Source organism: Juglans regia, chromosome 10 (assembly GCF_001411555.2).
Source record: "Juglans regia cultivar Chandler chromosome 10, Walnut 2.0, whole genome shotgun sequence".
Taxonomy (NCBI): domain Eukaryota; kingdom Viridiplantae; phylum Streptophyta; class Magnoliopsida; order Fagales; family Juglandaceae; genus Juglans; species Juglans regia.
The window spans coordinates 32566195-32580064 of NC_049910.1; the positions used below are offsets into that span (position 1 = coordinate 32566195).

At 33.0% G+C, this 13870-nt stretch overlaps 1 protein-coding gene across 1 annotated transcript; it reads right to left on the minus strand.

Annotated features, from left to right (window-relative positions):
* Positions 1-1508: 1508 nt before the first annotated feature.
* LOC109013586 lies at positions 1509-9893 on the minus strand. Its single transcript, XM_035695245.1, has 4 exons — positions 9653-9893; positions 5756-6135; positions 5498-5590; positions 1509-2164 (listed from the first exon to the last, which is right to left on the minus strand). Exons 1-4 carry the CDS (start codon positions 9891-9893, stop codon positions 1805-1807), a joined length of 1074 nt encoding a protein of 357 aa, XP_035551138.1. The 3' UTR covers positions 1509-1804.
* Between the last annotated feature and the right edge of the window lie 3977 nt (positions 9894-13870).

The window sequence follows — 13870 nt, forward strand, 5'->3', positions numbered from 1 at the left end:
AGTGGAAGCACCCCTCCGGAACCAACTTTGAACAAATCCATCCTTGGCGTCAACTTTGAATAAATATTCGTACTTTTTCTTGGGCATGCAAGGTTTGAGGTGCTTAGAGAACTTGAAGTACTATATGAAATTAAACCAGCGATCGATCTAGCTAACCTGAGTCTCAGACTGCATGGTCGCTACGAGATAATCAAGACCTCCCTAAGTTTTTATTCGAATTTAAACTTATTATAAGAGAGATAGATATATGAAATGAGCCTACATCATGAATTTATTACTATGTGTCCTCTCCACTCATGAGTTCAAGCCTTCAAAATTTTTTATTGAAGAGATTGATAAGATATTTTTTCATATTCTAAGAACACCCTCGATCGATTGTCTTAAACAAGCTAGCTGGGTGTGCCCCAGTTTGGACCCCATTGTCACCTGCTCCGTCCCCCTCCAAGTTGACCTGCAGGTAACCCAGAAATAATATACTTCTTTTAGATAGTTTGGTCTTTTCTCTTTGTAGTATAAATACATTGGCACGTGTACGTACATTCTGAAGAAGTACATTTTTACTCAGATGAAATGAAAACAAAATTGAGACGTTCTTTCTCTGTGTTATCTTCTCGAAGCTATCCCTAGCTTGTTTCTCTTTGCATCTCAGATCACAAAACCATGGCAGAGTTCTATTTTTGTCAGCCCAACTTTAGTTGTTAGGTTAAATGTCGAAGGGATTCCAAATGGAAAATGGTAGACCATCGAGAAAGTGTACCAAAATGTGTTTTTTTTTTAAGCATTTGTGTGTGTATGTGTGTTTTTGTAGTATTTAAAAAAAAAAATACATACACATTCATAAAAAAAAAATAGAATACACTATTCGGTACCGAATGTCGATGGGAGATTAATGGCGGTACTTTTGTAATGGAATGTGCTATTAATTGAACATTACTGCATCAAATTGCATTAGCTAGCTTCTCATTTGTGTAGTCCATTATTAATGTTGAAGCACACACTTTCATTTTATTATGTAGAGTATATGGTCACCTCATGGTGGTCGCATGCAATTAAAAGCCTCCCATACCGTACCCTTTTCGATCAAACACCTCGATTCCTACTATTCGAAAGATATATATATATATATATATATATATATATATATATATATATATATACTAGGTGGGAATAACGTGCAAAGTACGTTTGCCTAGTTTTATGAAATGGTTATTTGTAAAAAATAATGTATATATTTTATAAAAATGATAGTTTTCACTTAATAATTTAAAACATAGTGGAAAAAATAAAAACATTAGTTCAAAAATATCATTCAATCTAATACATATTTATAACATTCATAATTTTAGCAAAGCTTCCTGCAATAAGTTTCATTTTGTGTCATCTTGTATAGGATCAATAGAGACAACATTGAAATTCTTATGTTGCTGTTGGTTGAGTCAGTCAAGGTTGCCCTCATGTCATCACCTTGTCAAATGATTCATGAAATGCTTAATGGTACAGATATCAATTGTAATGCACTCATCTATTCCTCGACAACAAATGTTTCAATAGTATGCTTTATCACACAAAACATGAGAATCTCATACTGCATGGTTCGATAGGACAACGGTGTTTCCTGAAATCTATTGTGTAGAACACTATTTTATAAGACCAATCAAAACTGAAAACAATCTACAAATTTGATTGAAATGAGCTCTCATACAGTGTAGTTGGTACACGAACGTTTATATTCACTCATCCTTCAAACCCATGAATGAATGAACAGATGAATGTTCTTTTTTCCCTGATTTCTACCGCTCCTTATTCAACTTGGTGCTTTCCCAATAACCCGTTGAGTGATCCATCCTAGACCATCATACAGTCCGTCTCCTGTGAGGGCACAACAGGCTTGAATGTGCCAATTATGATTCTTGATGCTGTGAAGGGAAAGGCAATCGGTGATTTCAGCTAGGGTCATTGCATCCTTGAGGTCCTGTTTGTTTGCAAAAATTAGTATGATAGAATGTTGTAGATCCTCATGTCCCAGCAACCTAAAGAGTTCCTCCTTCATTATAGAGATCCTGGCTCTATCAGTGCTATCTATCACCGCAATAAGTGCATGAGTTCCACGATAATAAGTTGCCCATGATGCCCTGAGCCTTTCTTGTCCACCAAGATCCCACGCCTGATATGAACAGTAGTTGCAAACGGTCAATTTTAGGTGCTTAGCATTTAACATATGCATAAACAACTTTTCAAACTTTTCAATCAGGAGTCATTTTCCAAGCACGTGCCCCAATAAAAGCCTTGCACCCCTGAATAACCACTACATTTTCAATTTGTACAATAAACTACTAACTAAATTACCAAAATTTGGAATTTGCACCTCCAACTAAGATTTGAATGGATTTCATGCCACATGTCCTATTTTCCATCAATCTTAATAGTTAAATCTTGATTCAGTTTACAAATTGACAGAATTTAGCAGTTTAAATGCAAATTGCCATTTTTGGGACTTTAGGATGCAAATTGAACAAACCATGGTAGTTTGGGAGTGCAGAGCGTAATTTCTCAATACTCTAAAAGTAAATCCTACATTCACCTTTAGCCAATTAACTGGTGAAATCTGTATATACAGCCATTAATAGAAGAATATCCATGAACATACAAATACAGCAAAAGCAGCACCAATTTGTGTAATACCCTGACATTTAAAAAGTGTACTTTGTAATTTTTTCAAAACTTGGCGACAATTTGGTAGTTGTACAAATAGAATTTCTGAAAATATAAATAAGAGAGAGGATGAATTTATTTCCTTCACCTAGAGCAAACAAGTGTATAGATATGTAAAAAAGAGGGAAAAAAAAGACAAATAAATAAAAGAAAATCGAACAAAATTTCCTCATTGGAGGAGGAGGAGGAGGAAATAAAGAAAAGTTAAAGGAAAGTTTTCTAAGGGTATGCCTCGAAGGTGAAGGATTAAAAAGAGGTTAATAAAGTTTAGTAAACAATCGAGGTTGCTAAGTGAAGTGTATAGGAATTCATGATGCTGATGAGAGGCAAGTAGATATGATCATCCCCTTACTTTCTTCAAATGTCAACAAAATATTTCTCTGAAAATTGTTTCAATAATTATGATGTAAAATAGCCTGCCTTTGGTAGCCCTCTTTATGCATCCAATACTATGTCAGAAAGAGTTCAAATGTAAATGATAATATTTGATGTTTATGTTATGTAATATGAAATGAAAATGTTATAAATGTTTATGGTACTTGAGGAAAAGAAAAAGAAAAAGAAAATAAAAGATGGGGGAAAGGATGTGACTCTATGAATGCTTGTAAAGAATTTAAATGTTTTCCTGGCCTTATGATAGATATGCAATAGAACCAAATCTTGAGAGGCAGGGGCAACCATCTTGTATGGTACCTTGGGACTGGCTCACCCAAGCGCGCCTAGTTTATCAAGTGAAAAACATATATTATGAAGAGTGGGGCTATAGGTACGGGCAAGTCCATAGACCAAAGAAGGATTCATCAATTTTCATTACTATCCATTTCACCATTCGTCTCATCTTATGAATGGAATCGAACAGGGATCCTTATGAATGCCAATCCTTTTACATAGTTGAGATGAATAAATGACACAATAGTTGCTTTTCAACAAGTTTCCAAAGAGACAGTACTGCATCTGTGAAAAACAGAAATGGCCAAGTATGTTTTACTTCAAACTAATTCAATGCCTATAGAGTCGAGAAACTAAACCCATCCTCAATTATACAGTAAATCATCAGTCGCACAATACAACTACAATTGACTATACAAATCAAACCTTTCCCAAATTATGTCATTTCTGGACAACTAAACAATAATTACTATCAAGAAATTTTTTTTTTCTTTTTTACAACTGACAATAATTAGCTAGCTGAGTGATGTATGAGAAACTGTGAAAGAGACTAAAATTTTGGAACACTATACAAGGAAAAAGATGAGAATGCACCAAAAGTGTGTTTGCAATAGCAAGCCATCTGTCAATCTAAATTATTTGATACTAATCATTTGATGATCATTCAAACAGACATACGGTAACATTTGGAATGACGGACTATGGTACCAATGGAAGACAAAATAAGAGGATGTGTTTAAGATGGTATGGCCAATGGCCATATGTAACAGAGGTCTGTGAATGCAACGTAGCAAGAGTGGATATATGATGTGCAGGGAGCAAAAACTGCAAAAACAAAAAGAAGATTGGGGGGGGGGGGGTAGAAATTATAGGCAAAGACATGATTATTAAGAGAGAAAACCAAGAGCATGGCCCTAGCCTGTAGGCAAGGTTGAATGGCCTTAAAGGATCCACACAGCTGACCCCAATTTGTTCGGAATTTGTAAACAAAAATGACTTGAGTTGAGAGAACAATTATTTGTTGGATTATTCATCAGTGTCGATTTGTAATAGCATAACTTTCTGGACCTCCTATTAAACAACCACTTTAATATATACCGTAATTATATATAGGAATGGTAGTAACTGTTACTATCCACAATTAAGTTTTAGAGAAATACACTAAAAGCCTACTTAGAACACCACAGTACATCAACCGCTTCAAATATCATAGACTATAGAGTAAATGATTACAACACTTTCTGTTTCTGATTCACTAATGGTTCTAACGAAATTAACGATCACGTTTCAGGCATTTAGGAGGGGCACAGATCAATGAATATATGCATGCATAAATAGAGAAAGGGAGATATGAGCTGTTTACTACCTACAGCAGAAAGGCGACGGATATTCATGCAAATACAATTAGTCCCATCTTTTCTTCCACTCTGGCAGGGGAAAAAATTATTACAATACAACAAAAGTGTTATACGCTGCAGGTCACGAAGCTAGAGAAGATGAACGAAGGCTAACGAAGAGAGAAGAAGAACATGGGGCGGCGGCTAACAAGTGATCGTATGTTCCAGAAGACCTAGAAGACTTGCTGGGATAATGGGCTTCAATGGGCCTCACGAAAACACCTTCACGATGGGCTTAACCCAACTCGTAGCTGTTATTCCTTTTATGTAATAAAGAACCTCAGGCCCGAGTAGTAAGGGCAGATTAGTCTTTTTACAATTCTGGTATATATCCTAACAAACTATACGGAAAGAGGCATCCAAAATACTTTTCACTTTAATTCAGTTACAATTTGGAGGTGCTCCCCTCGAAGAGAGCTTTATCAGAAATTCAATATACATTTTCATTCCATTTTCATACTCAATTCAAACATTCCAGATCTTGATTGTTACAAAAAGCAATATCATTGATATAAGAATGAAAACAGAAAGAATTTAATATTTGAATAAATATATTTTATAGGAGAAGCCGTGAGCAAATCTCTAATGCTCCAATACTTTAAAATATAAATTTGAATAAAGTACAAAAAAAAACCCCATGAAAGACTTTCCTGAATGGTGATAAATATACAATATACATAAATGGAAAAAGTTAAAAGACGTCGAAGCTGCTATCTCACCTCGAATCGAATGTTCTTATAGACGAGCTCTTTCGACGTTGCTCCCAACAGTAGGGTGATTAGTGACAACCAATTCACAGAGATTTTTGCAATCTAAAATTTCAAGATTTTGACCTCAAGCAAAAAAATAATAATAATAACACTGAGATCTGAACAAGATCTCTTCAAATATATGAAGATCTGTTCAGATCTATAGGAAAAAAATAGAAATAAAACGGGTTAAAAAAATCTACATCAACTCAGATCTGTAGGAAATACCTCTTCATTTACCTGCAGATCCACGATGGAAACAAAAATATAGACAGCCGTGAAGAGCAAATATGGCCAAAAATATGAAAAGTGAGAGTGGGCTTGAGGGAGGTTGAAGGCAGGGAGGAGACGTTGAAGGCGTAGACGGTAGCGTCCTGGAGTACAAACCTGGGCTTGCTTGGCTGGAGAATGGCTCAGACAATGAGCACAGCACCAGGACGATGAGGTTGAAGATGAGGATGCCCACACCTCAATAGAACAAGAAAAGCTCTGAGGATTAAGGAAATTGTCAGAAATTTTCGAGACGAAAGATGCGTTCTTTAACGCCGATTTAACGAAGAATGGGGATTTAACGGAAAAGTTAACGGAAAACAAGAATTTCCGTTTAACTACCGTTTGATAGACACTTATATAATAGTAATAGATATAATATATATATATATATATATATATAAACGCGGCTATATTAAATATTGTTGCATGGAATCTACATTACCCACCAATAATATAATTTAAGAAAATACTATAGCCACAAATAGATTACGCAAAAGTAAAACTTATAAATTGATGTGACTTGATGGGGTATATCAAATTATAAAATTATTTTTATTATAAAGTAGATCTAACGGATTCTATAAAATTACATCAGTTTGTAGATTTATTTTGTATAATCTATTTGTATATGTAGCAGTTCTTTATAATTTAATACAGTGAAATATACATATTGTATCTATCTATTTTAATTGTAGGAAGTGTTTATGTCAAGATACATTGAGTTGGTCGAATGGCGCAAAGTAGAAGCAACACCATGAAAAAGCTAGCAAGAAGCAACCATGCAATATGCATACCATTTTGGAGTGGTACTATAGCTCAACTAACTCCAACCTACCACGTACGTACAGTCTCCACATTAACCCATAAAGCTAGCGCATGCATGCACGGTAGTACTGTTCATACGTGGATGTTTTGTGATTAATTCTCTATGAAAGTGAATGAGAAAGATAGGGTCATTCGATGAGAAGCCAAGTTGGTTGTGTTTCGACCTTTCATTTGAGTATATTATATACACCACAATCCACGTGCATATATATAATGCTAATTTATAGATCCCTCAGCCGTTGGAATTATTAATGCTAGCCACCAAAACTAGCTAGGATCTGTCTTTCTTCCTATAAAAATGGGAAAAACTAGGATAATTTCTATTTAATTTTGAAGGAAAAGAACAAAAAATAAGTGAAGCTGTCAAAAGTTGTTCGCTAAATTAAAGTCTACATTTATTTATCTTTTTTAGTTTGTATATGATGCAAAAAGAAATAAAAACAAAAAAAGAGTTAACGACGGGGCTAGCTAATTCTTTGAATTCTAATACAGATCAGGTTAAGTTGTTTGTAAACATAAAATTATTCAAATGATGCAGTCGATCACATCTTCCGCCTACCTCTAATATTCGAAGAAGTTGTAAATTATAATTTAATTATCTTAATATTAATATCATAATATATATTTATAAAAGTTCTGACTAATATTGAATGAGTTGTTTATGAATATATATAAAATCCAAATAAATGAAAAGTTCAAACTCGACTCAAGTTTAATTAAAAATTAAACGGATAAGACTTATATACCCACCACTAGTACTTATTCGTACTTGACTTGTATACACCCTAGCTACGTATTCTTTGGCGTTCAAAGTGGTGTACTATACAGTACTTATACTTGAGGGAAGTTCCACGTAATTTGCTGATCTTAATGAAATTAAATGCACAAGAACTAATTAATTGTTTGTAATGGCTTTCCAAAATCCCATGAGTACCTATTGGGAATTAATTAAGAATAAATATAGATAGAAGTTACTATTAGATGTATCCATTTTGTACACATGATGTGACATTCATCTAGATCACATATCTCTCTAAGTGAGTGTTGGGAACAATCAACTAGAAGCAGTCACGCAGTGAATGCAAAGTGTGCACTGCTATAGTAGCTTTTCTCTAACATTACTCATTAATTAATTGCACCGAAATTTATTGCCAATATATAGTATCTTTTGAAGATCTTATAAGGATTAATGAAAATAAATATAATTTTCTTTAAGATTAATCAAATCCATCGTCTCAACTCTCAAGTAAGCCCCTAAACCTAACCACGAAAGCCGTAACCCATACGATACATGCAAATTATAACACCCCTTCTTGATTGGACTTGATTGCAATGTTAGAAATATTATATGCCGATAATTTCAAATAAATAAATAAATATATATTATATGCCGATGCCATCAACGATCAATATTTTTTTAAAGTTTATTTTATTTAAATTCAAAAACCTAAAATAAAATAATGACAAACATGTAAAGTGTACAAGAGACATTAACTTAAAATAAGTTGATGCTTAAATCAAAATTTCGAAGAACAATTCTACATATAACACCATCATTTTACTCTTATCTCGCTATGATGAGATAGTCAATATCCATCAACTTTTTAACTTCTTTTTTTATAAGAAATAAGAGACAATCCAATTGTTATAGAAAGTGTCATATTTATCAAGTGAGATAATAGTTTACGTAGTATATAAATAATACTCTTAATGGCATGTTTGTATGTTTAAAGTATTTCAAAGTTTTGTGAATAATGGTAAAATAATTTAAATGAAGATGTTTTATTAATTAAGTTTTGAAAAATAAGAGAGAAAAAATTGAATAAAAATATTTTTAAAATAAGTATTGTGTTGAAAATTGTGAAGGTGAATAGATACAGTTAAAAAATTATTCGAATATAATTTTTGTATGTATTATTTGAAATTTAAAGTTTGTAAAGGTTTTTGTTGAATTTTGTTTTTAAGTAATAATTAGGTAGTGATTAAATGAAAAAATTGAAATTTTAAAATTGAAAATTTATTTTATATTTAAGTGATATTTGTGAATGAAGTTATGATAAATTTTAAAAATCTTAAAAATTCTCATATTTTCCAAACATGTCATGTAATAATATAAGAAAAATAATTTGTGCATGCCTAGACTGTGCAAGTCTCATGTGACCCCTTTGAAAAAAGTGAAACTTACTTAAAAGTTTATTTTGCATGGTGGTTCTCATTGTTTTTAAACAGATTGCACAAGAATTGCACACCTTGATTATAGACTTGTATATAGTATTACACATAATATAATAGCTTCTTACATTAAATATGAATACTAAAAATCAAATTTACAAATCATTATTTTGTAAGTACATTTTTTTTTTTTGGAGTTGTTAATAATCTTTTGAAATTTTGTTCTCCTAAATTGGTCAGACGAAGATCATGGTTTATAAGAGATACAATATAAATAATTAAATTATCTCTTTCTATCAATTTAAACTTTTAAGATTGGTGATAATTTAACAACCACTTTTATCACTTTTGTTAAGGAAATACCGTTCTTTTGTCTACCTAGATGGCCTACACAAACACTAAACTAAGTTTTAGCTTCAATTGTTTATGTTGTAGGTAGATGTGATAATATGTGACATGATTCGTAAATCCAACACAAATACGACATAAACTTAGCTTGTTTGGGTTTAATATAAATAGATTCGAGTCAAAACGGGTTAATTCGTTAAAACACAATTAATAAATAGGTCAACATGCTTAACCGAAGTTAACCTGCAATAATATGTTTAATTTTTATTTCAAAATTACAATTTTATTATTGTTGTATTGTCATATTGGTATTTATCAATATACTTATGTTTCTATAGTTAGGATTGTAATTCTGGACATATGCTCATATTTGTTATTGTTGGATTTGTCATATTGGTTTTATTATAGGTTAAAATTTCTAAATACTATTTTTTTTTTTATAAAATGATGAAATTTTATTGCTCAACAAGTCTTACAATATCTCTAAAGATACAATTGACTTAATACATGTTGGAAATTCTTCCAATCCTATGAAATCCTCTTGTAGAGATAATGCTTCTTGGGCAAGAATATGAGCAGCCTGATTAGCTTCTCTTCTTGTATGGACAACTGACCAAATGACACAAGTATTCAAAATTTTGGTATCCTCAATTAACCGACCTGCCTGGCTCCAATCTGGATTCTTCATTGAAAAGTTATTCACCATTTGTAAGACATCTCCTTCCAATATAAGTGATCGAATGCCCATTTCTTTACAGAATTTGAAGCAACCATTATAGTATAAGATTCAGCCACCCGAGAATTTTGATTTAGACTTCTGGAAGTACTAAGAGAACCTATCACCTGTCCTTCTCCATCTCGAATGATCACCCCTATGCCAATATTTCCCTTCTCCTTATCAATCGCAACATCCCAATTGGCTTTGTAACACTAATTAGGAGGCTTAGTCCATTTTTGATAGATGTGTCCAATATTCTGATGATAATGCTTTTTTGTAGTTCTAAGCATTTTTAAATGCTTGCCAATCATCCTTTACTTTGTTGATGATCGAATTAGGATGTCTAAAATGTTTTCCATGAACAAAATCATTTATTCTAAACCATATCAACATTGCTACTATTTTTGCTTCCTCTAGGTCCTCGTGTTGGAGAGTATTACATGGTTTGCTCCAAATGTCCAAAAATGATTTACTTTGAAAAACCATCATTTGAATTTTCTTACTTCCCTGGCACCTGACATCTTTTGAAAAATCATATTTTATTAGTAGGTAGTCTTATTATTATTATTTTTAGATATTGTGGTTACTAATAAATATAGATTTTAACTTTTATGTTAAATTATGTTAATCAGGTAAAACGGGTCATGCGGCTTAGTTCAACCCATTTACATGAAATGGGTTGAAATGAGTTGTATCATGTGGACTAATTTCTAATTAATTATTAAACGAGTCAAAACGAGTAACACGACACGATCTGTTATTTAAATGGATTGTGTTAGGGTTTGAATATCTCACTCGTTTAGCTTAATGGGTTATATTCAGATTAATCCATGTAGTCAAATTTACATAACTTGATACGATAAGAACACGAATTGTCACCTTAGTTGTAGGATTTCAAGAATAAAATGTCATGTTATATAATTCTCCCCCCTAAATCTTTTAATATTGTTAGACAATTAACCACGACATGCGGTCTACCTTTGACCAGCTAAATTATATTTTTCTGTCACTCAAGCAACTTTTTAATTGAGATTAGGGGAGTAATATACTTGCACTAGACTTTGGTTTACATCTTTTGCATGCGAATAATGTTGTGTACACATTTTTTTCTAAAATAATTTAATTTGTTTTAGACAAATCCCTTCTTTTTATTATAGGGTGTCTTTTTATGCTTGAGTCGATAACGTAATTTTTTAATATTTATTGATCATTTAATATCACATATTAAATATTGGAATGCTTATTTTATTTGTCTAGCAATATCTTTTCTACTATAGGCTATAGAGTAGCTTGAACAAGAATCAGAAGTCCTATAAAAAGTGTCATACAGCTTTAACTTTAAGCGGGTATTTAATAAAACTTGGGTTGGTGGGGATAAAAGGTGTGGCCACAACCTGCAACAGAGGCTTTCAATGGTACAAAATTAATCAACATGATAAAAAAATAACAATAATAAATAAATAAATAAATAAATTGAGAATGCTTTTTTAATATGTTTATCAACTGCGACTCATTAAACATATTATTCTCATTTTTATTCACCAATTTTGGCTCAACATAGTGGAAACCTCATATTTATAAATTTCACCATCGAGTTCACCTAATTTTTAAAAAAAGAAAAGAGTAATTCTATTTGCAGCCTCATTTGAGGACTATATGTACAGACTTTTTATTAAATGAAAACAAATATCATTTTAAGAGGAATAATTTTGTAATTTTAAAAAATTTTAAAAATAAAATTACTTAAACTTGCATTGTAGTCTCCAAATAGAAATTGTAACTAGCATTGTTAAAAAAAAAAAAAAAATAGAAGAAGAAGGTAAAAAAAGACGTACTGTAATTGATTATATCTATTGGAGGATTGTAAAACTCTTGTGATAAATTAATTTTTTTCACATCCTTGTTCTTATTTTTTGTGTACATTTTATCACACTTTCGTAATATTTAGCATACAGTACATGACAAACGGTGCCACTTATCTTGTACACGGAAAACTATATTATTAATTGTATATTGGATCCTAAAATATAAAATATTATTATATGAGCTTATTGTGACAATGATCTCATCGATTTTACTTCTTACTTAAATTTTAAAATTTACTGCGAGAGAAATTAACATATAAAGCTGACTCTGTAACATTAATTTTGACCGTGTGAATTTTGAGTGTTTATTTGTTATTGTGATAATCACTACATATATCTTTTTATTCTAATCTAAATCTTACAACCTAGACGACGACTATTAATTATAAATTTGTACAAAATAGGAGAAATAATCACCTCTAGTCCACAATGACGATTTGGGCCTTGATAGTATGGTCAGAAGTTCACAATGACGGTTTGGGATGTCAGTACGGTTCCTATACATACATTCATATTAATAGATAGTTAAAAATATAGAGAATACAAATAGAGAATGAGACACACAGATTTACATAGTTAGATACAAAGTATTCATCTACTAGTCATTTGGAGGATAAATCCATGATGAGTTGAATATTTTACAGTCTCTCGTACCTCATTGTACAAATGGGGGTCAATGATCCTTTTTGGCCTAGAGAAGATGGTCTCTGGAGTCTCCTCATCGTAGGGTTGAAGAAGATCCCTTGGTTATTCCAATCGAAGTCTTCCTTATCTTTCCATCAGATCCCCTTTTATTTGGGCCCTTAAGAGTGGTGAGAAATGGTAGCTTTATGTCACCTCACCCTTTACAGGTCTGACTTCCCCTCTTATCTTGTCCCATCATTTCTCTTCTCTTTCTTCGTGATGATGGCTCCCTCATGAACAAAGCTTGAAATATTATATTGGGCCTGGTAAATTTACTCCTAATAGTATGTTGTGATTCTTAAAGTCAACTTACTCAACAAGAAGGTCTTGAAAATCTTCAAGTCAAGTCGTAACAGAGATCACTTGTAGAAACTTGTAGAAAAAATAAATCTTGGGAACCAATCCCTAGTTTTCTATTTGTTTATGTTAAGCAATGAAGATCTCCGAGTGCGGAGCTTGGCACGAAGAGATAGGTGGGAGATAGCTCAGCTACTCGCAAGTGCGGAACTAGGCTTGGAGAGCTAGGCGGGAGATGTGATCAACTGCTCAACGCGCGAGCAAAGAGCTTGGCTTGTAGAGGTAGGCGGGAGATGTGATCAACTGCGCTAGATCCGAGCGCAAAGCTTGGCTTGGAGAGCTAGGAGGGAGATGTGCTCGATCGTGTTAGGTGCGAGCACAAAACTTGGTTTGAAGAGATAGGCAAGAGATGGCTTGACCGTACTAGGTGCGAGCACGGAACTTGAGAAGACTTGCGAAATTTGTAGTAAGGGCATTCGAGGATGGGCCCTTATGAAGTTTGTTTGTACGAACGTTTACCTAAAAATCGAATGTTTGGATAGTTGCATTTGGCCGTTTATTGTTAGCAAAGAGTGCATTTTCATGATTGTTTTTACTATTGTTAGTGGTAGTAGATTTTTTGCCTCTTGATGTGAGTTGCTGTTGATTTTTTCTATTTTGGTATTAATATTAGAGCTTGTTTGTAGTAACTGGCGCTAAGTTATCAGAAGCTCGTTGACCCTTTAGGTCCATTTCAAACAGTTATCGAGCTCGTCGACTTGTTCTTGAATGTCATATTCGTGAGGCAATTATGGAGCTTAGAGGCTCGTTTCTGAAGGGAACTCGCTAGCAGCAATTGTGACACGATTTTCAACACTCGACATTTATTGGAGAAGATATTAGGTGGAATATGTGCTAGATCGCCCTAGGTGCGAGCACAGAACTAGACTTAGAGAGGAGAGAGATGTGCTCGATTGCGTTAGATAGTGAGGAGAATGAGACATTTAGAAGAGGTATTCCCTTCTATCGATACGAGCGTGGAGCGTCGGTTTAGATAATTAAGCGAGAGATGTACTCAACTACTCTAATTGGCGAGTAGAGATAAAACACTTATGTGATGTTCCCCGTTTAATCGTTAGTATGAACGTAGAGCGTAGGCTTAGAGAACAAGGGTCTACCCCG